At 45.6% G+C, this 25,701-nt stretch overlaps 1 protein-coding gene across 4 annotated transcripts in view; it reads right to left on the bottom strand.

Annotated features, from left to right (window-relative positions):
• XPNPEP1 (X-prolyl aminopeptidase 1) overlaps positions 1–22,421 on the bottom strand; it is a 44,911-nt gene extending 22,490 nt beyond the window's left edge. Inside the window, exons 1-11 of one of the 4 annotated variants that reach the window (XM_032773671.2) lie at positions 22,351–22,400; positions 21,048–21,075; positions 19,007–19,106; positions 14,796–14,920; positions 9,326–9,389; positions 7,501–7,605; positions 6,868–6,960; positions 6,305–6,448; positions 5,731–5,826; positions 4,322–4,403; positions 2,747–2,957 (exon numbers count right to left, since the gene is read on the bottom strand). In XM_032773671.2, the coding sequence (XP_032629562.1) occupies positions 2,747–2,957; positions 4,322–4,403; positions 5,731–5,826; positions 6,305–6,448; positions 6,868–6,960; positions 7,501–7,605; positions 9,326–9,389; positions 14,796–14,912 (912 nt within the window). In that variant the 5' untranslated portion in view covers positions 14,913–14,920; positions 19,007–19,106; positions 21,048–21,075; positions 22,351–22,400. Of the gene's footprint in view, positions 1–2,746; positions 2,958–4,321; positions 4,404–5,730; positions 5,827–6,304; positions 6,449–6,867; positions 6,961–7,500; positions 7,606–9,325; positions 9,390–13,538; positions 13,617–14,795; positions 14,921–19,006; positions 19,107–21,047; positions 21,076–22,350 lie in introns of those variants that run through there. The other 3 variants (XM_032773670.2, XM_075061370.1, XM_032773673.2) reach the window with 3 other exon arrangements.
• Positions 22,422–25,701: the final 3,280 nt, after the last annotated feature.

Raw genomic sequence — 25,701 nt, 5'->3', positions numbered from 1 at the left:
TGAGTTTTAGTACTTCGCAGCAGTTTTTCATGGCAGCAGCAATAGGCACAGAGCCACGTATCTGATGCTGTCAGGAGGCCAGGTTTGACTAAGGAAAGAGGCATCTCGATGATTTGTTTTTGTATCAGGCAAAGCACACGTTTCTTAAGAGTTGGCAGAAAGATACAAAGAGCTCTATCATATATCGAAGCGATTTGTTGCTCTATAAATGATAAAGCTTTACAATCTCCCCATCTGTATTCACGCACAAAGAGCAGAGCTGCAGCCAACATACATAATCAGATGTCATTGTCAGAGAAACAATAATACACAATACCTGTTCTCTTGGCCGCGGTAACTTGCACATTGAGCAGGGCAGATATTAGCTTGTCTATATAACTAAAAAAGACAACAGGCAGATATATACACAGCCTTTACAGCTGGAGAGGTTTCTTTCAGAAGACACAAAACCTAGGCTGTTCTGAAAAATTCCATGGCACTTTTTGCAGGAAAAGGGCCCTCAACCCTGGTGTCTCAGCCAAACTGCAACTTTAAGCCCTACCATGCAAATGCTCACTACATGGTGTAGTCCCTTTAAAGTCACTGGGAACTACCCACAGCAGAGAGTGGCTGCAGGACAAGAATTAAAAATGACACCCACCCAGAGTGGTGGTTGTTGAGCACAACGGCTCAGTGACACAGAGGTCAACGTAGAGCCACCTTGTAGATTATCCCGTGGGATTAGTTACAGGAAGGGGATGGCTGGGACCTAGATCACTTGATTTTAAAAAAGAATCGCTTAGTCATTATGTTGGTGAATGATGCCCACTACAGTGATTCTGAGCATCTCTCTAGCCACACAACAGTGAGAGCTTCCCTGACCACTCTGCTGCCATGTTCCAAGCCTCTTCTGAGGCACTGGGAAACGACTGATTTCAACGGGAGCAGAGACAGGCCAGCACGGAGCACTTCCGAAAATCCCACCCAAGGTTTCACCCAGGCCCTCCACAAGGGACCCTTCCACCCAGCTGATTATTCCAATGCCTCTTAATCTGACGTTGACAGGGCCACAGCCTGTCCGCGTGACAGCCTTAATAAGGGAGAGCATGAGCACAGTCGTTCTAAAGGAATACAAAGGCTGGGATGGGGCGGCAAGAGAGATTTTTCCATTCTTGGTCACTAGCACAAATCCATGATGCCTCCTCACTGTTGCCATCAGTGGCTGTTTGGTGGCCTACGTGCAGTGAGCGGAGGGTATCTTCTCGTACTGATGGCAAATTGCCCTCCCCACAAGCACCCTTGTTTGCAGACTTGGGAAAGGGGACCAAGGATTTTGTGGGCCTGTAGAGGACTGAAGTACCCTCTGACAGGTTTAAAGCACCTCCGAAAGGTGGAGTTGAGAAAGTTGCCCTAGCTCTATAGATATGTAGGTGCTCCGCCTCTCTGAAGATCCAGGTCCTAGATGTCCTATATTGTTATCTGTTACCATCATGAAAATTACTCTTCTTTAAATCTTCACCGAGTAGTTTAGGCCCCAAAGGTCCCTCACTGTAATTAATCCACTGGGTAAATCTACAAAAGAGCTTTACACGTCCCATTCTATCCCTGATTCTTGTATTCTCCTGAGCTTTTTACACCCACTCTTTGTACTGGTCGGTTATGTGACAACATCTTCAGCTAAGGTCCAGCTGAACTGGAGCAGAGTGCAACCACTTCTCCTCTGTGAACAAAAAGCCAGAACCATTGTGACGGCATTAATATATCTGGTCCTCCTAACATCATCCCATGTGGCACATTCATATTTGGAAATTGCTCAAAAGTCCTTGCTCACAGCAACAGTGCTGAGTGTAAAGTTTACTTGCAGTGTATTATTTAGCCAGTATGGAGTTCCAGAGAGTGTGTAGTCTCTGGTAAACGAGGGGCAGACAGCTGGAACTCCAGATGTGTGGAAGCCTGTTGATTTGTCTGTAGTTATAGTTCTTCTTCATAGATTCCAAGGCCAGAAGGAACCATTGTGATCATCTAGTCTGACCTCCTGTATAACACAGGCCATAGAACTTCCCCAAAATAATTCCTAGAGCATATTTTAGGTATGTTTCCTTTGAATAAGTGTCTCCTGTTTAGAAAGGACTGTTATGTTCTGTATCAGAACAGTAAGCAGCGTGGGATAGGGCCTTCTTCAGGAGTCCCAGAATACAACTGAGGTGTACCAAGTACAAAGGAAACAAAACAATTCTGATATCAATAGTGTCCCTGTGCAGTCATGCTAACCCATCACAAGGACAAGCAGCCATTCTGCTTTTTGCCCCTCTATCACAAGCCACTGAAATAAATAAGGGAAGCCATCTTCAGATCCTCCCACCAAGCACAGCCCTCCCCACCCCACAGGTTCTATCTACACCTGAATAACTGGGTGTATTCAATCTATGCTATGCATGGGACATTCTCAAGATCCATGCGCAGTTACCCTAGTTTACTCAGATCTCCCCAACCCTCTGCCTACATTGTTCTTGTCTTAGCCTTTATCTGAGAATTCTTACAGTACATCAGCTTAACAAGCTGGAATGCTTGCCCTGGAGACAGCCACCCCCACATTAAACAACCCTCTGATAGTCTGGCATTCTGTTCAAAGCCACCCTTCAGCAGAGAATGAGACCTGCAGCACCCAGTACTGATGGGAAGCTGAGAGCTGGTGCCCTAATTAAAAACACTCATCACAGGACTGAGTTTGAAGGAGGAGTCCTTTTCCCTGCCAAGACACACCAACCTTGGGGATGGCCTCGGTCAGGGCATAGCTGGCTTTGTCACTGAGCCACACTTTCTCCTTGGGGGAGAGACCCACACAGATGGCCTGCAGCTCCGTCAGGACAGATTCATACGGCACCACCTGGATTTTAAACTCAGCCTCCAGGGAAGAATCAAGCAGCAGATGTTCCCTCGTGGACGGGTCTGCCATGCGGTCGCCACTGATAAACAGCCTGCAGAAATGTATCAGCAGAGAGCACATGGGTGTGACTTGTGCTTCAGCCTGATGGAAGTGGGGGAGGGGGAAAATCACACTATTCTAATCATATTTAACAAAGAAGGGCTATTATTAAGAATAATACTGTGCACTGATCCAGACCATTTTATCCAAAGATCTTCATGCACTTTGCACTCTGCATTGAAATTCAGTCTCACAGTCACCCTGGGAGGTAGTTATCTTCAGTTACAGAGAGGGGGAATGTCATCACCAAGGCTACAATTTAGTCATGGAGGTCGCAGAAGTCATGGAATCAGTGACTTCCAGCAACCTCTGTGACTCCAGCCTGTGGCTCTTGGGAGGTGTGGGGTCCCCTGCCGCCTCTGGTTCCCCGCAGTTTCCATCCCCCACAGCTGGTAGGGGACCCCCAAAGCTGCAGGCAGCAGGGGTACCCTGCAATCCCCCAGCTGTTGCAGGCAGTGGGTGGCCCCGCAGCTCCCAGTCGCGGTTGGCGGGGGACCCTGGAGCTCCAACACCCAACCCACAGTGGGGCCTCCGGAACTCCTAGCCACTGCACAGCTGCCCCACTGCAGGTGGCGTGGGGATCCGCAGATCTCCATTCTGTCATAGATATTTTTAGTAAAAGTCAGGGACAGGTCATGGCTTCCATGAATTTTTCTTTATTACCCGTGACCTGTCCATGATTTTTACTAAAAATATCCGTGACAAAATCTTAGCCTTAGTCATCACACAGCTGAGAATAGAACCCCCAGGCCTGTGTTCTACCCACTAGATCACACGCATTTGGCTAGTACCTTCATGTGCCTCGATTCTTGTGTCCTACCGAGGCTTGTTGCACTGAACAAAGAGAAAAGGATCTTTGGCACCCAAAGCCCCAAAATCCCAGAGCACAGCAGCAACTGTTACTTGTGGTTTTGAAGGGAATCTTCAGCTAAGTGAACCCCTCGAAAACGCCACAATGGATAAAATTCTCCCGCACCTGCCTCACTGCTGATGCCAAGTCATCAGCAGCTCCTTATAGCATCTTTGGCACAAAGATCTCAAAGCATTTAACATGATCACAATTTTACAGAGAAGCAAATTGAAGCACAGAAAAGGTGAAAGGACCTGTCACACAGTAGCAGACCTGGGAACAGAAGCAAAAGCTCTTGACTCCACCATCACAATGATGAGAGGGGAGCAGGGGGAGATAAACAGATTATCATAGAATATAAAAATACTAGGAAACGACATTAATATGGCCGAGGAACACGCAGTTTAAAAGAATACACACAACGCAAGAGCCAGTCTCTCGGAGGAAACATGCCTGGAACATCAGTGCAACACTTGGTAACGATAAAGAAGGGGCAAGGTAAAGACCTGATTGTATCGGTTCCTATGACAGCGTAAGCAAAAAATACTGGATTGTATTCAACGTCTGAGCCTCGGAGGTTAAACAGCCCTAGGAAAGAAAAGAGAGCCCAGAATCACAGTCTTGTTTCATCATTTAAATTCAACAGTATTAGAGAAGAAAAACAAAACCAAATTCAGTTGGCTCGAAAGCAGGTTCGCACAAGGGCTTTAAGCCAGAATCCAGCTGTTGCATTTCCCCAGAGCTTTACTGGCAGTAATTTGCTTTCTCCACTAGATGGCACCAAAACTGAGCACTAAATGATGCCGGACAAATCCCTTCAGGCTCTGGCTCAGTAGCTAGACTACAGAGGAGATACCAGAATGGCAACGAAGTGACTTTCCACATCTCTGCCGGGACAGCAGATCACCCCTCGCTCTCCAGAGAGTGCTCAGGTTTTAGTACTTTGCTCTCATAGAGCCCTGTCAGCCATGGGACCCACAGGGGAAGGGAGGCACAGAGAAGTTAAGGCCAAAACATTACAAAATGGCCTTTGATAGTGGCTGCTCAGCTTCGGACAGCTCAGCCTTCACAGGGCTTAGCGCTGGCTACATTGGTTTGTGCTACATGGAGACTCTCCTGCGGGTTGTTTAAGCCAGTCCAGTGCAAAAGGGAACGAGTGGGGACTAGGATGAAGTCCATTGCAGTCTCATGTTGTTACGGGAGTTTGCAGACTGTAGGGGAAAGGAGATCAGGGGGACTCTTTTTAATAAGTATGAAAACTAGAACTAGGCTTGCGGAAACCACAAGCACATACACTAGGGTGACCAGACAGAAAATGTGAAAAATCGGGACAGGGGGTAGGGGATAACAGGAGCCTATATAAGAAAAAGACCCAAAAATCGGGACTGTCCCTGAACATACACACACATGCTCAGAAATCACAAATGTTGCATACGAAATGGTGGTATGTCTATTTGTGTACCAGAGCCACACACAGTACTGCTTCAGTGATGGGAAGGCTTCACAGCTTAAAACAGCCTCCAGCTTCCCGGTGGGGAGTAGGAGGGTGTAAGGATATTTTATGCAAGAACATTTTGTCTGTCAGTTCTTTCCTCAAGCTGCCTAGGTTTTATATATCCCCTTCCTTTTCCTTCTCTTTGCCTGTTTTTCAAGAGTGGTGATTTGTTGTATACACTGGGCCTAAATCTGCACTAGGGCTCTGGATTTACACAGGTGTAAATGAGAGCAAAATCTGGCTCACAGCAAAGAATGGAGACTGCTCCTGACCTATCTCAGGTTAATCAACTTATAACAAACCCTTCTGGTGTACCACGTGCCTCTTGGCACTGGGTAGATTTCCCATTTCCCAGCCATGAGAGAACATTCTGTAGTACTGACAGGCAGATCCAAAAACCCACCCAGCCAGGATACTTACAAGATACCTCATCTAGGGCTGTAACCACAAGCCAAAGGACTTTTCTCTCAACCATTTTCGCACGCAGAGCTGCAATCTTCTCTTTCCAGCCTATCCCTGTGAAATACAATACATTTGCTGACTGTGGATGGGTTTGGTTCTTTAGTTGCAAATGTTATCACCACCTAATTTATTGACTAACAGCAGAGACGAACAGCCACGAAGCCCTAATGTGATGAGACTAGAATTTCCTAGAAGCCAAACACGCAATTTCTGGCTTGTCTTCCTTACTGCTCCTTTATGACATACACCACCAGCTTCAAGCTTTTTCTCCTTTTTCCAGAAACATACATCTGTGTATTTATTATAAACCCATCGCTGCAGTATCTAGGCACAATCAATGCTTATGTCTGGTTTCCAAAACAAAAAGATCATTGAAGAGAATAAACAGAGTCTAATTAGATCCTTAATTTAATCAAACAGCACATCATGCTGGGCTGCAGTTATATTTCTCCTGCCATTTTATAAAGGGAAAGGAAGAGAGAATAGAGGAGTGAAAATGAATCCATGCAGTTCAGGACCGGATCCCACTAACCTGTGTAACTCAGGTCCAGGGTAATCAGAGGTTTGCAGGGTCGCTGGGGGCGATCCATCCAGATTGCATCGATCAGGTTCTCTTTGACTGGCACAAGTACATGGCCGGCACTCTTCAGTGCTTTAGACATCCTCTTCCACTGATCTGCCAAAGGGGAGAGAGCTAAGAGCACTGGCCACAAATGTCAGAAACACAGGAATTCCGTCTGTGCTAGGGGATGCTGGAAAAGTCTAATCTTTCTTCTCCACCTCTGCCCCTTCCACTTGGTCTCAAAGATGGGGAGGAGGAGGAGAAGCAGCAGCAGCAACATCCAGATGTAACAAGCCATAGTGACATACTGACAGAGGTATCACAGTCACCAGTGGGAAATGAACCAGAGATCTACAGCACCAAAAGCACAGGCCTCTAATGCTTGAGCTAAAGAAGAACTCTCTTAGCTGTGCAGCAGTAATAGGCCGTAACATGGAAAGCAAAAGCAGCTCCTTTGCCCATTTGAAACAGCGCAGGGAATTTGGGTAGGCAGAATCTCATCGCCCAACCTGGAAAACATAAAATAAACTAACCAGCTGGAATAATGAAAGGGTCCACTCCAACTTTTGAGCCCTCTGGGAGCACACTCACTAGCCAGTCCTCCTGAGTTGGCGTATCCTTCAGACCTGGATGTGGAAAAGGGGAAAAAATGTAGTTCCAAGAGCAAAGAAAAAACCATGCAGAAGAGGTTTCACACAGACCCTTAAATTACAGCACAAGCTAACATATAAGTCACACTCAAATGCAAGTGCCCTGACATATCTTAAAGCAGCAGCATCTTGTGCAGATGCCGATCCTCCTATTCCTTTTTGATTTTCCTTTTGAAAGGCACTATCCTGATCTTAAATATCAGAGGGGTAGCCATGTTAGTCTGGATCTGAAAAAGCAGCAAAGAGTTCTGTGGCACCTTATAGACTAACAAACATATTGGAGCATGAACTTTCGTGTTGAATACATGCATTCGACGAAGTGGGTATTCACCCACGAAAGCTCATGCTCCAATACGTTTGTTAGTCTATAAGGTTTCACAGAATTCTTTGCCCCATCCTGATCTTAGTTCATTCACATGCCCTGGCAATCAACTAACCTGAGTGCATAGAGCATCCCCATACCCTGCTATTTAGTTCTCTGTATATTAGTGGAGCAATTTTTGGACGGCCACCCACCCATCTTCATGAGCGTCCAGTTGCTATCAATTTGCTGTGCTGCCTGCAGGAAGTAGCGTCCGTCCGTCCACATGGCTGCTTTTTGCTCGGTTATAATGGCAGTACCTAGCCAGGAAGCAAAAGGGAGAAGTCAGTTTGTGGTTCATCGGAACACAAAGGGGCAGATACAGAGGTATTGGATGGATCACAGTTACATGGACTGCACAAGGTTTTGTTGAAATGTACACAGATGCCGGACAGTCCATATGAAAGCTCAGGTCACAGTTCTAACGTCTCTTGGGTATTAATGGAGATGCTAATTGTTTCCCACAACTAAGAGTCAAATTCCTTTGCAATTCTGGCCAGGCCATTCTACATCAGGAACCGGGTTTGCTGAACTTGCTTTTAAATCTCCATAGACTAATTCAGTTTAAACACAGCTCAGACAGTCAGCATGGAGAAGCTGAAGCCTGGCTTACAAATTCTCTTTACTAGAGAAACAGCCAGAAGCCCCAACTGATACCAGGGCCCCATTGCACCAGGAACTGCACAACAGAGACTCAGTCCCTGCCCCAAAGAGTTTACAATCTAAACAGAAAAGACAGAGTGAGAGAAGGGAAGCATTATTATCCCCATTTTACAGTGGGAAACTGAGGCACACTGGCCCTGGTTCAGCCAGGTACGTAAGCAATGGGAACACACATCAATGGGATTACTCAAATGGTTAAGTTAGGCATGTGCTTACCTAATTTGCTGACTCAAGGCTAGAGAGATCTAGTGATTTGCTCAAGGCCACCCAGGGTGTCTGTGGCAGAGCCAAGAATTAAATCCAGATCTCCTGAGTCCCAATCCAGCATCATACCACATGACCTATTTTCTCTCTTACAATGACTGAGATCTATCTTATTGCAGCACAGCTCGCAACTCTGGTTCAGCCTCATCTCCCCTGGCCAAATACACACTGACGCTGTTGGAGCCGGAACCCATTTAAAAATGGAGTTTTCATTCAGCAAACACTGCTTGAGCCCAAGCCTGGGCAAATCCTGCCACGGTCTGACGGTGGAACCCCATCCTTCTGACCGCAGGGTGAGGTGCCAGGCTGAAGAAAGGAAGGCTGGGATGCAAGACTCATGTTCTAGAACACCGCTGCTCTGCACTTCTGTATAAACTGTATTCCACAGGAGGCTCTCAAAGCACTTTACAGAAGTTGACCCACAAAGCCTCACAGCATCCTGTGTGGAAGTCAGTATTTGTTATTAACCCTGATTTCCAGGTGGGAGATGGGAAGGTGGAGTGACTCGTCCGCAATTTCACAGCAAGCACACTGCAGAGCATGGGATAGAAGTCTGCCTTCCCAACTTACAGTCCTATGCTTCAGCCAAAAGAACATCCCGTGCCTCTGTGAGATAAGCAAACTTTTCCATAAACTCAGCTTCACAGTTCAGTATTTTTGGCACTAGCTTCATTCTAAAATGATTGAAGTGGCTGACAAACATTGTTTACCATTAATCCCAGCTCTGTTGGGCAACGTACAATCTGTTCATAGTGGCCTCACGTTAGACAACATAAAAGCAGGCTGTGAGCACTGCATTAAACAGTTAACAGGATTTTGCTTTATGGGAGGTTTGTTCAGGGGTCAATCTTTTGTGAAAGCCCATTACTGCATCGATCTTACGTAATTTTCAGCTGGCAGCCAACACATAATTTTGCAGATGCTGATGTGGGAAGGGAACAGTCCAAACATTTTGGTTAGGTTTTCATCATCCAGCTTACATGCTGTGAATCAGATCACTTCTTTTCAGGGGAAATATGGGTTTAGATGACAAAAGAGGTTCTGGTAATGTACCTGCAGAGCCATCAAATCCGGAGATGAATGCCCGTCTGCAATCACAGGGCGCGATGTACTCACTCTGGAATACAGAAGACGCAGCTAATTATTTACATCAGCAACAACAAAAAGCAGCTGATGACAAGTACATTGAAAAGCTCCATTTCTCTTGAAGGACACTGTCAAGAGAAACAAACAAGTGACAAGATTGGGCTCTGCTCCTCTGGAAGTCCTAACAAGTGTTTAAAAATTGTTCCTTTGGGACACTTAAGTATCTGTGATTACGTTGTAGTTATATCTGCCTGTTTTTTTAAACATCCGGCACTTTTCTCCCACCAACTTCTGTGAACAGTGAAGTGCTGCAGTTTGCTGATATTTATTTCACACTCAACCTCCCATTTGGCAACAAACAGATCCTGCCTTTGAAGCTGCAAAGTGAGAAGAAGAGAACACACAAGCATTCCTTGATCTTGGAAACTAAAGTATACAGTCCATTAAATCTTTAAATGCCACTATATTTATTTATGTCCTCCAACTGGAGTTTACAAGAAGCCCTTTTAGTATTTTTCCTCTACAACAATGCCATTAAAAAGGAGAAAGTCAAGGTTGTTAGGCCATAAAACTTTTTAGCCTTTAGGAGATTTGTAATTAGGTACTAAGCCTTTTTTACTTTACCTGTTCAAATCCAGCCCAGGTCAGAAGTAACCAGAAGTTATTGGTTACCATTGGATGAGTGCTTACTGCCCTATGTGAAGCAAGTGGGAGGGGGAAGGAAAAGAGATGGGTAACTTCTGTCAAGATCAAAGTGTCCACATCATAAAACCATCTTAATTGGCACCTTTGTTGTCAGTCTCAGCAAAAACCCTAAATAACCGAACAGCCTGGGGACACAAACTCCCAACGTCCACAATCTGTTGCCAAAATGGAAGAAGAAAAATTGTTAGCCAAGGTGTTCCTGCGTTTTGAAATGGCCAACACACCCTGTTCTGGGATCTTGTTCAACCACGATCGGAGGTCAGGATTGCTAAACTTGCCTCTAATTATCAGCACAATTCAGCAAATCAGCTGAATCCTGGACAGCCTTAAAAGCCTTGGCTCAACAGAGTACCAGGCAAATGATCCAAGACAAAAGTCTCTGCAAATCAGCATGGGATTATTCCCTGCCTCCTTGATGCTGCTGCAGCACTGAATAGCCATGAACAAATCAGAAACACTGAAGAGTTACAGTCAAATTAAATCCCATGGGCCCGATCCTCTATTGTGTCTAGCTTCCAAAGCATGCAGCAGAATGGACGGCGATCACTGAGCTGGTTGGGGCTCCTTTAATCTCTGCTTGGAATCTGCCCATGTGTTTATTTTTTAAAACCCCATACTATGTTTCAAACATTAGTTATTAAATATAAAAGATTTTTTTTAAATCTGGATCTATTCATATGGGGCAGCTCCAAAACCACCTATGTGATTTGGGAGCATAAGTCCCACTGACTTGCAGTGCTCTTAAGTCACAGACACTTCTGAAGATCCCATCCCTAGTTTATTTACTTTTCTCTTCCCTCTGTCTCAGCTGAGGAAAGAGGTCAGTCTGTTTCACTTACATGGGCAGGTATTATCTCGTTAATTTCACTTTCCAGGTCTTACGCACTAACATAATGCTGAAATGTCTGGGTGACAAACACAAAAAAAAAATTATTTTATTTTATTTTTTTAATGGGGAGATTTAATGGCTTTATAAAAAATAACAGTGATTTTTCTAACACTCCTCTCCCATGGGAATATTTCTATTGGTCTTAGCTTTGGTAAAACCGTATTTAAAAAAAAATAACAACCTTAATTTGAGGAAAAAATCTTCCCTGACAGTGTCCCATACAGGGAAACATGCAGGAAGCATTTAAAGGGGGAGACAGGGAGGGTTGAAACTAAGCAAAGGGATAGATGGGCTTTAAAGTACAATTAGCGGCTTGGAGCTACATGGGAAGGAAGATGACTTAAGCAAAAGCCCTCTGTAGCTATCTCTCTATGTAGCTTCTTACAGAGCCTCATCATCACCGTATCTGAGCAGCAGTTCATCTCCTGTTCCAGACAGCAATCCCTACTGTGCTAAGATTACCCAGTGTTTTGTGATAATCATACCTGTGCTAAAATTAGCACTGTGAACCTGTGAATGCTGCACAGAGCGTGAGCCACTGCACGGTCACAACAACCCATCTAATTGGAGGTTCTCTTGCAACTGGACTGGATTTCATCCCAGCTCAGACCCTAAAGTGGCTCCCCTCCACACTCGCTGGGCTGCTGTCCAAACCTGTGGAATTTTAGGGCCCCATCCTGCAAGCCTTCTGTCAAGTGAGCCTTCTTTGTTTAACTTCTTTCAAGTTTATGCAGATGAGTAACACCATTAACGTTTGCAAAGTCGGGCCCATTAACACTCAAATCTATTGTGTTGAGTGCATTCCGCAGCACTGCAGGTGCATTCCAGCTGTAACATACAGCAGCAATTAGGTAGGTAGCTCATTGGTTTTACAGGGGTGACCTTGATCCTCTGAGCATTTCAAACAAACCCGGCCACTTACTTGGCAGGTGCATCAGGAGCCCCAGCAGTAACAATACCTGCACTGGTCAGAGCTGGAAAAGGTCAGGTGGATGCTGTGTAAAATTCCTCTCCTCCATTACTCCACAATTCTGCCCATTCATCAGTCCTAAACAACCACACCTCATGCTGTTCCAGTCTGGAGCAGAGAGTTGCGATCCAGCCAATCCAAATGTGGCGGTATGAGCTGGGCAGACATTTACTAGCTGTGAGAGACCTGTCTGAAGTGATCACACCTCACTGCACTACCTTGTTCACAAGAGGCCCTTCCATTCCCTCTGACTTCCTACCACTGGTTTAGAGATACAAGTCAGGCTCAGTGTATAATACACTGTAGGAAATCAATGTAAGAAGTGCAGCCAGTATTCAGCAGCATTGGCTAAACCAGACACCAATCCAGGGTATTGGCAGTCTCTGGAAAAGATATAAATTGGATTCCGCGATTCTAGGAAAAGATGGTTCTGTTTAAGAGCTCTACAATGTGATGCTTTTGTGCAAAAGGCAAATATCATTCTGGGGTGTATTAACAGGAGTATCGTATGTAAAACACAGGAGGTAACTATGCTGTATTCGGCTCTGGTGAGGCCTTGGCCGGAGTACAGTGTCCAGTTTTGGGCACCACATTTTAAGAAAGAGGTGAGCAAACTGGAGACAGTCCAAAAGAACAATAAATGTTAAAACAGGTTTGAAAAATATGACTTAAAAGGAAAGAACTGAAAGAACTGGGCAAGTTTAGTCTAGAGAAGAGAAAGCTGAGGGGAGATCGGATAACAGTCTTCAAATACGTAAAAGATCTTATCAAGAGGACGGTGATCAATTGTTCACCAAGTCCACGGCAGGCAGGACAAGATCAGTTTAGTTTGCTGCAAAGGAGATTTAGATTCAATATTAGAAAAATCCTTCCTAACTGTAAGAATAGTCAAGTGCTGGAACAGGTACTTAGGGAGGTTGTGGAATCCCTGGAGTTGGAAGATTTTAAGAACAGGTTAGACAAACACATGTCAGAGGTGGTCTCGGGGGATCAGTGCAGGTGGATGGACTAGATGACCTCTTGAGGTTCCTTCCAGTCCTCTGTTTATACGCTTCTGTGCTTTTATGTCTATGGAACTAAAAGGACAAGTAAACCTGGAGAGCTAGGGGATCTGATTAGGTCTATAACACAATGGGGAAAAAAATTATTTTAGCCTTAATGTCAGGTTCTGTACTAAAAGCACTGCAGGAATCTTAGAGCTTACATAGACAAGTTGCTGCAACCTACTGGGAGACCTCAATTCACACCAAAGCCCAGGAGAGGTAGGGCACTCAGCATGTCACAGTATCAGGGCCCTAAAATGTCAGCAAAATGCAGGTACTTTGAGCAATCAAGAAATGGAATAAAATTCCCCCCGTCTCAGGCCTTGTCCGCATTACTGATTTGCTTCTATTTCAGTCACTGGTGGCGCAGCACAAGTGTGAGTCCCAAATGTAGAAAACCAAAGCTAGTATTTGCATGGATGCTGTGAACCCCTGCTTGACTCAGGCTGTTGGAAACTGCAGCTTAGGGTGGTTTACCTGGTCTGCACTGCGGGTTTGTACTGGTGAAGCTCACCAATGGCTGAAATTGGGGCAATTCCCCACTGCAGAGAAGACCTTGCAGAGGCAACCCACCATGACACATGTGAGTCATGAAGCTGTATAATTAGCTGTTTTCATTAATCAATTCCATTCAGACTGTTTAGTTCTGTGAAGAAACCTGATGAACTTGTCCAGCAGGAAGCAGAGATGCAGGGCTGTTTGCATTACTGCATTCACTGTAGCAAAGACCAAAAGAGAAGGGAAAAAAAAAAACAGGAATCCTGCAGGTCACATTCCTTAACTCACATGACCACAGTTCCAGGGTAGCAAAAAGTAACTGGAGTTACATACAGACAGAGAGGTAGCTTCAGGCACAAAAGGCGAGAACTGTAGCAGCTGCAGGGGAGCCCCTCACCCATCGCACAGAACTGAGGAGCTGATCTATTTAAAGGGAAACGTATGACGCACGTGTTCCCAGGGCACAGCCACGTTCACCAGTGCCTTGCACTTTGTGTCATAACGGGCACCTGTGCAAAAAGGGTGTGAAATACTCTGATGCGGCAGCATTTCACACCCACTTTGCACAGGGGTAAATTCCAACCCCAGGTGTGGGAAGGTGAGAGAGGTCAGGTCCTCTACCTCTGAAAATGGCTGAGGGAAGAAGATCCTCTCCGCCCCCCAGGAACTCTGATGCTCTCTAAACAGAGCTCGGATGAAGACTGAGGACACCGCATGTACACATTTATGCAGGCAAGAAGGGGTTCAACATTTTAAAGTTGCCCTGGGCTAAACAACTACAGCAGATCAAGACAATCTTAATATTCTGGAGAGAGTCAAGTATCCCCACAACCATGAAAATACACACCCACGCAGCGGGCCCCAGGGTCACCATCTCCGGCTGATGCAGAGAGGAGTAACTCTGGCACACAGGGATCCAGGTCTGCAGATGGGAGGGGACCTCGGTCTCTGCAGCATGCTACCCTCCCTACTACTACCCCAGAAGCCCCTCCATGCGAGAGCTGCAGGTTAGGGCTCTCTAGCTCTCGAAAGTACACTACAAGGGCCAGGATGAGAGCAGCCATTTCTTTGGTATGCTCCCCTCTGTAGGCCATGGGCTTCCCTGGAGAAAGCAGACCCAGCAAAGTTGGCTTCCTACAGAAAAATAAACACTGACCATCAGAAAAAAGACTCTAGAAACTCCATCTACAGCTCCCCTTTGCATCATTCCCCGGCTCATCAAAGCTTTTATATTGGAATTATTGAAACACGCAAACCAAAAAGTAACTGTAGCCATCTATGGACTTTTAGTTTTCCTCTAGAAGGAAATATCCTTAATACTGAAATCTCTACCTGGTGTGCATCTCCGGACGGCACGATATAGGCTTGGATGGGCTCTGTGACGTACTTGGAGCTCTTCATCACCTGTCGCAGCTGCCTGAGCAGCTCTGTAGTAATCTTGGGACTCATATTCCTACCTGCAATACAAATTAAGCACACTGTCTTAGCACTTCTACACTAGCCCCTGTGGATTGTAAGGGCCAGATCCATTTCCCATTGAACTCAGTGGCAAAACTTTGGTCTCAACAGGGCAAGGATCAGGCCTCATAATTCCGGTTTCCAGCTTCTTGCCCTCTTGTTTTCCTTGTTGTCTCCCATTTTTGTTCTTTGGCCAATGTTAAGGCTGAGAGATGAGGCTTAATCCTTTAGGATCAGATATTATAAACACTTGTGCAAATGTTTTCTCACATCAGTAAAGTATCAGAGGGGTAGCCGTGTTAGTCTGGATCTGTAAAAGCAGCAAAGAGTCCTGTGGCACCTTACAGACTAACAGACGTTTTGGAGCATGAGCTTTCATGGCTGCATACCCACTTCGTCAGATGCATGTAGTGGAAATTTCCAGGGGCAAGTGTATATATATGCAAGCAAGAAGCAGGCTAGAGATAACAAGGTTAGTTCAATCAGGGAGGATGAGGCCCTCTTCTAGCAGTTGAGGTGTGAAAACCAAGGGAGGAGAAACTGGTTTTGTAATTGGCAATTGTGCGATACACTGGCCTAGCATGTATGAGCTGCACTCCTTCTAGGCGCTGGCACCAGGCCCTATATACCTTCGCCTTTAGCTCTGTTGGTAGAGATTGGCAGTTCTGATGCCAAAGTTTCTAGGTTCAATTCCCACTGTGGGTTGTGGTGTCTGCACACAGCCATGGCTTGTTCCATATGCAGGAATGAGCCCTTAGTTCTTACCTCACCCTACTGTGCACAGACATTGTAGTTTATATTCTACAGAAGCACTGACTGCCCTGAGTTGCTCTGTCCATTTGCTGCACCCATATAAATCACTTAAGGGTGCAGTTTTCTGGGTTGAGCTGCAGTGCAATGGTGATAGTCACAGCTTGTATGGCACTGGACCGGGAAGAAAATCTTGCCTAGTCTTTCCTTAACCAGAGCATAGTGGCTGCTATACAGGGTCTTAAATGGGGATAGCAGGACAAGAGAGGGGCAAAGGGGGAGGTGGGACGGAGACGATACCTTGACGGTCCCAGTCAAGAAGTAAATGAGGGTACAGACCATTAAATATAAAAAGGTTATCCACCAAGGCATTCACGTTGGTGTGTTATTTACCCTCACATTCTAGTTTGTGCAGCCCTATTAAAGGACATTTTAAAAAGAAGATTTATCATCCAAGGAACTAATAGCTCAGGACTTTTTACACCATGGGCACCCATCCTTTCTGGCACAGACGACCCCATTGCCAACTCGTCATGAGCGTTTGTCATGCAGTGAATCCCCACCTGTTTTATTGTGTTAGCAAAAATAAACACAGCTCAGGCAGAAGTTACGGGCTTGAGGCAGAAATTAGTGGGTGAGGTTCTCTGGCTTGTGTTAGGCAAAAGGTGAGACCAGGTGATCATAAGGGTCCTTTCTGGCCTTGAAATCTGTGGGCAGGTCTACACTACAGACTTGCATTGGTGCCGCTGTAGCGCTTCTGGTGAAGAGCTCTCCCATCAGCTTAATAAGTCTACCTCCGTGAGAGGAGGTAGTTATGTGGGCAGGAGGTAGGGTTGCCAACTTTCTAATCACAGAAAACTAAACACCCTTGTCCTGCTCCCTGTCCACCTCTGCCTCAAGGCCTCGCTCCTCGCTCACTCCATCTCCCTCCCTCTGTTGCTCGCTCTCCTTCACCCTCACTCACTTGCTCATTTTCACCAGGCTGGGGCAGGGGATTGGGGTATAGTCGGGGGTGCAGGCTCTGGGGTGGGGCCAAGGATGAGGAGTTTGGGGTGTGGGAGGGGCTTCGGGGTGGAACAGGGGTTTGGGAGAGGGTGAGGGCTCCGGCTGGGAGTGCAGGCTCTGGGGTGGGGCCAGGGATGCGGGATTTGGGATGCACGAGGGGGCGCTGGGCTGAGGCTGAGGGGTTCAGAGTATGGGAGGGGACTCAGGGCTGGAGTAGGAGGTTGAGGCACAGTGGCAGGAGGGGTGTGGGGTCCAGGAGGGAGTTTGAGTACAGGAGGAGCCTCAGGGCTGGGGCAGGGGGTTCGGAGGGGGTGAGCCCAGCACTTACCTCAGGTGGCTCCTGGGATGCAGTGACATGTTTCTCTGGCTCAGGGGTGGCCAGGTGGCTCTGCATGCTGCCCTGCCTACAGTCACCACCCCTTCAATTCCCATTAGCCATGGTTCCCAACCAGTGGGAGCTGCAGAGCCAGCACTCAGGCAGGGGCATCGCGCTGAACGCCCGTGACCATCCCCGAACCAAAGGAATATGTTGCTGCTTCCCAGGAGCTGCACAGAGCCTGGTAAGGACTCCCCTACCAGCCCGGCTGCACTGCCAACCAGAATTTTAACAGGCCAATCAGCTGCGCTGACCAAAGCCACTAGGGTACCTTTTCAACTGGGTGTTCCAGTCGAAAACCAGACAATGGCAACCCTAGCGGAAGAAGCTCTCCCACCTACATAACCCTCCTGCCCCGTGTAGACAGAGTTAAGGTTGGTATAACCACATGGCTTTGGGATGTGGATTTTTCACTGAGCGACGTAGTTATACCAAAGTAAGTGGGTAGTGTAGATCTGAGCTATGAAACGGACACAGACATGGAATTCTGCATTTCTGTCTCTAACTTCAGTTAGTTCATGCATTGCATTTCCCTAGGGCCTGTGCAAATAGTGTCATGCAGTGAAGGCAGTGTTATGCAGTGAATCCCTGCTTGAAATTAATGGCACACGAGAGATGGATCTTAGTCAGTCACATTTTTGTCTACCCAATCTATTTTTAAAAGTCCCAAACACTTATTATTTTAATGTACAATTTCTACTGTAGTAGCACTTAGAAACCCCAGCTGAGTTCAGGGCCTCATGCTTGTCACTGCACAAACACATAAGAGAAGACAGTCCCTGCCCTAAAGAGTTTACAAGCTACATAGAAAGACAATAAAAAAAGGGTGAGAGAAATGAAATAGTAGGCTCTCCATTTTACAGAGAGAACTGAGATTAAATGATTTGCCAAAGGTCACACAGGAAGTCTGTGGCTGAGTCAGGACTTGACCCAAGATCTTCTGAACCCACTCCAACACCTTAATCACATGATCATCCTTCCTCTCCTAACCAATGGGAACAAGCCACACGTGGTGCTTGTGAGTTGTTCTTCTGCCTGTCTGCAGTAGGGCACAGTATTTTTATTCTACAAATATATTTTGGAAGGAAAAAAGAGAAAACAAACCCCAAATGCTAATACATACCCTGGGTGAAATCCTGGCCCCAACAAAGCCAATGGCAAAAATCCTGTTGACTTTCAATGGGGCCAGGATTTCACCCTCTAGCTATTTCCACAATCTTCCAAGCTATATACTGTTTGTACACGATGGTGTACAGTATCTTATTCTGATCACTCTTTTCTGTCCCATGTAATGAGCTGATCATTTCCCTTCAGTGATGATAGATGCCCACAAGAAGACAGAAACAATCTGAGAGTCAGTTAGAAAAAGAAAGGAAACCCTTCCCTTAACTCTTAAGGACACAGTTCCCTTTCTAGGCATGTGCTTTGTCCCCACAAGCCTGAAATAGAAACTGATGTGATACACTGATTACAGAAGCAAAGAACGAGGGTTTGATTAACTGCTAATGCATCCCGCAAGTGACAAGCAAAAGATTCTGAAGAAGGCAGTAAAGACTGTTCCCAAGCACAACCCTAACAAAAAGTCTGCAGTGCAATATTAGAAACTCAGATCTATTAGCAGTGAAACCCATATGAAGGATGTCATCAGTAACTCCTGCTTTCTAAGTAACCATTTTAAAGTATCCCCAAGTTTCCAGTAGAATTCTTTTCATTGTTTCCTTGGAGGGTCATTTAACCTGGTCACTCTGTATTTTTAAAAGCATAGCTGACCTTTCCCCTCAGCAGTAAATATAATCATGTGTTAAGTTAAAATCACTTCTCTGTAATTATTTACTCACTCAGTGATTAAAACCAAGAGGCACTGAAATTAAAGTAATTGTCCCACTAGTGAAAGATGCAACCAAATCATCTACCTTGATGTTTCAAAGCCATCAAATAACCATAGCCACATTACCTGCTCTTTGTAGCTTTCCCCTCCAGTCCTGATTCCTCTAGCCTTTGATGGAACAAATACCAGTTGGCCCTTTGCTCTCCCGTAACAAGCTCAGCTGTGCCTGAGAAAGCAAAGGGCAAATATTAATGGTCTACCAGACTTTGGCCACAATAAACTTTCTTATCCCACAATGCACAGCTTTGAAAGCACAAATGTTACAGTACAGGAAACTTCCACCTAAGATTCTAGACCAGAGATGCTCAGACTATGGTCCATGCACACTGGTGGTCTGCATAGCACTTGATGGTGGTCCATGGACAGCTGGAAGCTCAGAAGATGCATCCTCTTTAGATCCATCTTCTATTATACGGCAAGAAAAGCAGCTAAAAATACATTAAGACTGGGATTTTCAAAGGAATTTAGTGAAACAAAGACACCCAACACCCACTGAATTTCAGTCTCAACTTCAACACTTTTTTCATACTCCTTTCCCATGTAAGTAACTGCTGCAGTTATTACTTAGATGTTATGTGGTTATGAGGAAGGAAGTTCACATCCGTGAGACATGAGCTCTATTAAGATGGTCTTGACCCTATGAAAAGTATGACATACCCTGTGCTAGCTATCTCTCTTATACTTCTCTTGTGTTAATCTGTTGATGGATACACTGTATACTGGTGGTCCAGCATGTAATGTCAGTGACCTCACAGATATTGTATTCAGTCATCAAGTTATAATAATTTAATCCTCGGCATTCATATATAGCCTTACACATTCAAAGCATTGCATAGACATTAAGCTTCACAGCAAGCCCATGAGGTAGATTAGTGTTCCCTTCCCCATTTTACAGTGGAGAAACTGAGGCAGAGATGCAGTAACATCAGTAGGGCCAGTCAGCGAGTCAGTGGCAGTCAGGATTAGCTCTCAGGACTTCCTAGTGCCCAATGCACTGTGCATTCTTCTAATTTAAATCATCAAATAGACTCACGTCTCTTTTATCAAAATGCTAAGCCTATATCTCTAATCCATATTCAGCAGTAGATTTCTGCTTTAAGCCTGCTCTTGCTTAGAATGTGTGTGTAAACGTGCACTGACAGCTTAAACATACAAAGCAAGTTTCTGTGCAGAAAAATGGCAGATCAGGTGCTTGTCTTCTATGGAGGGTTATATCATGCAGCTTTATTTTGGAAATAACTCATTTTGGATGAAAGGAACAAAGAAAATGGGACAAATCATATTTTCCTGTCATAAAAGATTTTAATCTATTATCATCCTTGGTCAAGTCATCTATAGACTTTTCCTATCTTGACAGAAGGGTCTTCACTGACAGCACCAGGAAACCATTCATAAAATGAGAGACAGTACCTAATGGCTCTATTGTGCAGAGATAACTTATCCTACCACATTAAGCAGGTAATGTTTGGATTGCAATCTTGCATGTCTAGCCCCAATATATTATTGAAGATTTGTTTTTAATTTCTATTCAGCAACTCTGATTTATTGAGTATTTTCTGAGTACAAGACAAAATGTAACAGTATCTGTTTGCACAAATGCATATGATACAGCTGGAAGGTCTGTCACTATGACTCCAATCCTGTAGACATTTTGTGCATGCTCAGCTTTAAACATGCAAGTAATTTAAATTGAAGTCAATGACTACTCACAGGCTTAACGTTGAGCCCATTAGTAAAGGTTTGTAGAAGCAGAAGATAAGTTCTCATGTGTTTACAGGATAGCACATAGGTTAGAGGTGCGCCTAAATTTTCAAAACTGATGTGATTTTGGATCCCTTACAGGGGCCAGATTTTCAGAAAGTACTGATCACCAACCCTCTGAAAATCAAGCTTCTTTAAACCATCTCAAGCATGGGCACTGCAACTTGGGGTGCAGCACTTCCCTCCACCCAGACTTGAAGTAATAATAGCAACCAAATGCCAGGCTTTCAAGCACCCCCTCTATAAAAATTGTTCCAGCCCCCCCCGATCTCAAGTTGTGCACCCAAAAATTTAAGCACCCCAAAAATCACTGGTCACTTTTGAAAATGTACACCACGCGACTCACCTTTTATTTCTGTTTTATGCCCATGCGTCTGAAATTAAAAACGAATTACAGCCTACTCTTAGCAGTTTAAAAACCATGTATTTTTTTTTCCTGAGTAGCCATATTAAGTTAATGAATAGCTGTTAGTAGCTGGGACATGGAAGAGGGTTAGGATTGTTGATAAATCATGGTATAATCTGTGTGTTATAAAAGAATGAAATGCACACAAAATATTGACATTCAGATTCCAAGGCAGACGCTGTCTAAAAATAATAATTCTAGGACTATTACCATTGTCAGTTCAAACGGTGTATTTATTTCATGCCCTAGATATTCTGTCTTTTTGTTCTGTGCACAGCCCGGCTCCATGACTGGGGCTCCTAGGCATTATGGCAATACAAATAGTAAATAAAAAAATAATAATAGTAATAATCATTAATAATTCACACCACATTCATCTCCATGATAGCTGAGCCTCAGGGACAGTGTTTGTCATAATCTAAATGAAAGGCTTCTATTCTTCCACGGGGCAGGATATACGTGGAATCTGCATTGACTGCAGCCCTTTAGAGAAAATCGATATCTAGCACTAAGCTTACAAAATATATGTATCAGTGATGTGTGATTATTGGGGCCAGATTGCTCAACTATGCCTAACATTTACTTTCATACCAATATGCACATGTGATGTCTATAACTTTGGTATTAAAAGAGACTATATATTAATAAAATGTAGCAATGTCTTTTAAAAGACAAAAATCTAATATCCCTCCTCTGTTCTATAAACCAAGAAAAGGCTAGAGCTGAAACTGACAAAGTTATCAGCAACTGTTACAACACCTCCCCTCCTATCCCCTCCCCCACACACACAAACCCTATACACAGAGACATAGTCCAGACTTCCCAATGCACAGCATCTGCTTTCTTAAGCCATACAGGATCCCATACATAAAGACTTCATGCTTCAGCTCCTCTTTCCTATTACACAGTGTCTGGGCAAATGAGCCTGAAATGCTGCAGTCTGAAGTAGGCTCTGTTTGGGTAAGACACACAGAAGCTGGATTTATCTAGCCAGCTGTGCAAACATGAAAAGTCGAAAGCACCCCACAGGGCAGCACCCCTGGGGCTTTTTGCACACATCTCCCTGCACTGGGTCTTTCTTTGTCACCCTGTTTAGCACCATCAGGTTCTTCCCCCCTCCTCCCTGCAGCCCTCTTAGCGCAGGAGCTTCCCATCTTGTGCACCTGGCGAAGGGCTTCAAAATACGCCCTGTCTCCTGCATGCAAAGGATGCCGTTGGGCTCTGCACTCCTCAATTGCCTCACCTGGGATTGTCACTGCTTCCTGGAGGCTGCCATGCAAAAATTGACGTCCCAGGCCACGTGGGCAACGGAGGCTGAAGCAAAGGGTGGAGCTAGCGTCTTCCAGTGATATCACCAGAGCCTCCGCAGCTCTTCCAGCTGCTGACATCAGTAGCAGGCAGGGTCCTATTCTTTTCCGTTATTAAAGCTACAGGCAGGAGCCAGGCAGAGGGGTGGGATAGTTGCAGCTCTCTCTCTCTCCAGCAGCAGCATTTTGAAATCCTCTGCAATATATGTCTTCTCAAAGAGAGGGACTGTTAATAAAGCAGGAGAAAAGGAGAGAGCTGTTACATTTTTCACTTGTGCCTTTAAAAAAAAAAAAGTATAGCTTTGGGGGCTGACATTTATTTGTGCCACTATGCAACTGGGAGAGGGAAAACCCAGGCGGAGATAAAAAAGCAGCAGAACTGTTCCAAAGAGACCTGTTGATGATTTAGTGCCAGCAGCCATCCATATTGTCACTTTAAATTATTTTCATGCTTGCAGCTAGTCCTGGGTGGAGAGAAATAGTGGCTGTGAGTAAATCTGGGGTCCCAGCCCACCTGCTCAAATCCAAGAATACCATGAAAATTAATTTTCAGTAAAGTTGCCCAGTTCTGCCAAACTTAATATTACAGCAGTCCACAGAAAAATTGCTATAAGCAATGGTCGCAGGGGTGGATTAAGGTCAAAGCAGTCACCGTCATTTCGGGGCTATTAGAAAGACTGGCCGCCCATCCTTCCTGGAAACCCTTCTTTCTACCCCTTGTCTCCTGCTATCTCTTCAGCTTCCTTCCCCCATGCAGCTTCTATCCTCCCTGTGCCTTGAATTTCTCTTGTGCCCTTGTGCCTACATCCTGTGGATTCTTGAAGCCTGAATGCCCTGTGCTCAGTGAACTGCAATGTTCTGTGTGAAGGATTGGGAACTGGGTTTCTAACTGATTTGTTGCTGAATTTGGGTCTCTATATGGACCATACCTCATGTCCAGGTCCCAAAGTTCCTACCTTAGGCCCTTTGTACTCAACGGGACTATTTACTTGCTTAACGACATACGCTTGAGTGCTTTGCTGGATCAGGACCAGAATGCCCTAACCAGCTTGCAGGAAAGAGCAAGGGACAAGTCCCCTGAAGTCAGTGTGGGTTGAGAACTCAGCACCTGTCTAGACTGAGCCCTAAATCAATCCTAGCCATCCATCTCGGAGTTTCCAGGGCTATCTGGATTTTAACAGAACAATCTAATGCTTGGATCTTGAACTCGCTCACGGGACCTCTGAAGCACCGTCCTCTCACTCTATGTTGTGCATAGAGCATATTATGATACCATAGCTGGGCTTTGTCCCATTAGAGAGTGGGAACACTAAGGCAAGTGCTGGCCGGAAAGTAAGCGATGAGTACACATTCTGGCCTGGATCCTATGCAGTGGATAAGATCAGTAGGGGCTGACTGGCTCTAGGCCGAGGTAGGCAATCTATGGCACAGGTGCAGAAGATGGCACGCGAGCTGATTTTCAGTGGCACTCACACTGCCTGGGTCCTGGCCATTGGCCTGGAGGGCTCTGCATTTTATTTCATTTTAAATGAATCTTCTTAAACATTTTAAAAACCTTATTTACCTTACACACAACAATAGTTTAGTTATGTATTATAGACTTATAGAAAGAGAGCTTCTAAATGTATGACTGGCACACAAAACCTTAAATTAGAGTGAATGAATGAAGACTCAGCACACCACTTCTAAAAGGCTGCCGACCCCTGATCTAGACCCTAAGGTTCTAACCTAGGGTTAGCCGAATTCTCCCTCCCCTCAGCCTGATCTCCCTATTGATTGCCTCATGGGGATGAGAATGGCTGGGGAACACACTGCAGCTGTTGTTAACAAAGGCCCCAGCAAACAGACAATGGTTCAGCGTCTCTTTGTTCCCTTCCACTTGAGTGCAACACTTACAACCTGTCTTCTTACCAGAAACACCTTATCCTCGTCAAGAGCAGCGCCAGGGTTTCTGGCGGCCTAGGCAGAATTCGGGGGGCGGCATTTTGTGTGCTTCCCATGGGGCGCACGGGAGCTTCCAGTTCCACTCCCATCGCCCCGTCGAAGAAGGACCCTCTGCTGAAATGCCGCAGGTGACAGCAGCAGTCATTGAGCTGCTCAACTGCTGGCCGCTGTTTTCTGCGGCACGTCGGGAGAAGTCCGGCGGCGCAACGGGAGCAGAACCGGAAGCTCCCATGTGCCCTGTGGAAAGCGCACAAAATGCCGCCTCCCTCCCCCCAATCCTGGCACACTAGGCGACCGCTTAGGGTCGCCTAATAGAAGCGCCAGCTCTGATCCCCGTCTTCTGTGCTTCCCTTTAGTTGCACACAGATAGCCTGTTTTTAACCAGACACCTGCAAGCATCTCTGTGCTACACTGGAGGGTTTAACCCCTTGTTTACATACTGCTGAATAAACTGTACATAACTGCAACAGCGGCCTGGTGGAATGAGCAGGCACACTCGGGGTGGAGAGCAGGCCCTGACTGTGATGGTGTTTACTGCACATGTACCCTGGAGAGCCAGGGGAATGCTGAGACACAGGCTGCATGGGCCCATAGCAACCACCATTGACTTCATCATTTCTGAGTCTCAGGAAACAGTGCTTGCTACCTTATCTGTGGCATCTTTTTGGCAGCCACATAACAATCCCTAGCTCTCACACAGTACTTTCATCAGTAGCTCTCAAAGCACTTTAAACATGCAAGTAATTCCACTGAAGTCAATACCAATAAGTCTCAAGCCCCACTGATTTCATGGGAGGTGTCCCCAGTGCTTTCTGAACAGGCACTAGATCCTGCCAGTTGCTGAGATCATTCGGGTCCCAATCCAGCAAAACACCTAGATTTACCCAATAAAGGGTAAATATCATTCTCCCCATTTACAAACGGGGAAGCTAAGGCACAGAGAGGTAAGTGACTTGCCCAGTGTCACCCAGTAGGTTAGTGGCAGAATCAGGAATAGAATCTAGGTCGCCAGGTTCATCAAGCACTCTACCCACTAGGCCATGCTGCCTCTACTGCACTGACGTGCTGGGGCCATTGGCAGTGGCCGTGCAGCTTGTTTGACTTTATTAGTTGGGCAGAAGGAAGGAGTGAGAGAGAATGAAGAGCCATGGGGAGAGGAGATGAGTAGCAAGAACCTCCTAGTGTGGGGAAAGCAGAGGAGGTAGATTGATGAAATTGATGCCCACATGGCTGTTCACTCTCTCTTCTAAAACTCTGTCAGCCCTGACAGGCTGCTATGTCCACTCTCTGCCTTTCCTCTCATCTCCTCCCCCCTTTATAAACAGGGGCAAGACTCACAGGTT

This window comes from Chelonoidis abingdonii, unplaced genomic scaffold (genome assembly GCF_003597395.2).
Source record: "Chelonoidis abingdonii isolate Lonesome George unplaced genomic scaffold, CheloAbing_2.0 scaffold0027, whole genome shotgun sequence".
Lineage (NCBI taxonomy): Eukaryota > Metazoa > Chordata > Testudines > Testudinidae > Chelonoidis > Chelonoidis abingdonii.
This window is presented reverse-complemented; position numbering and strand designations above follow the sequence as displayed.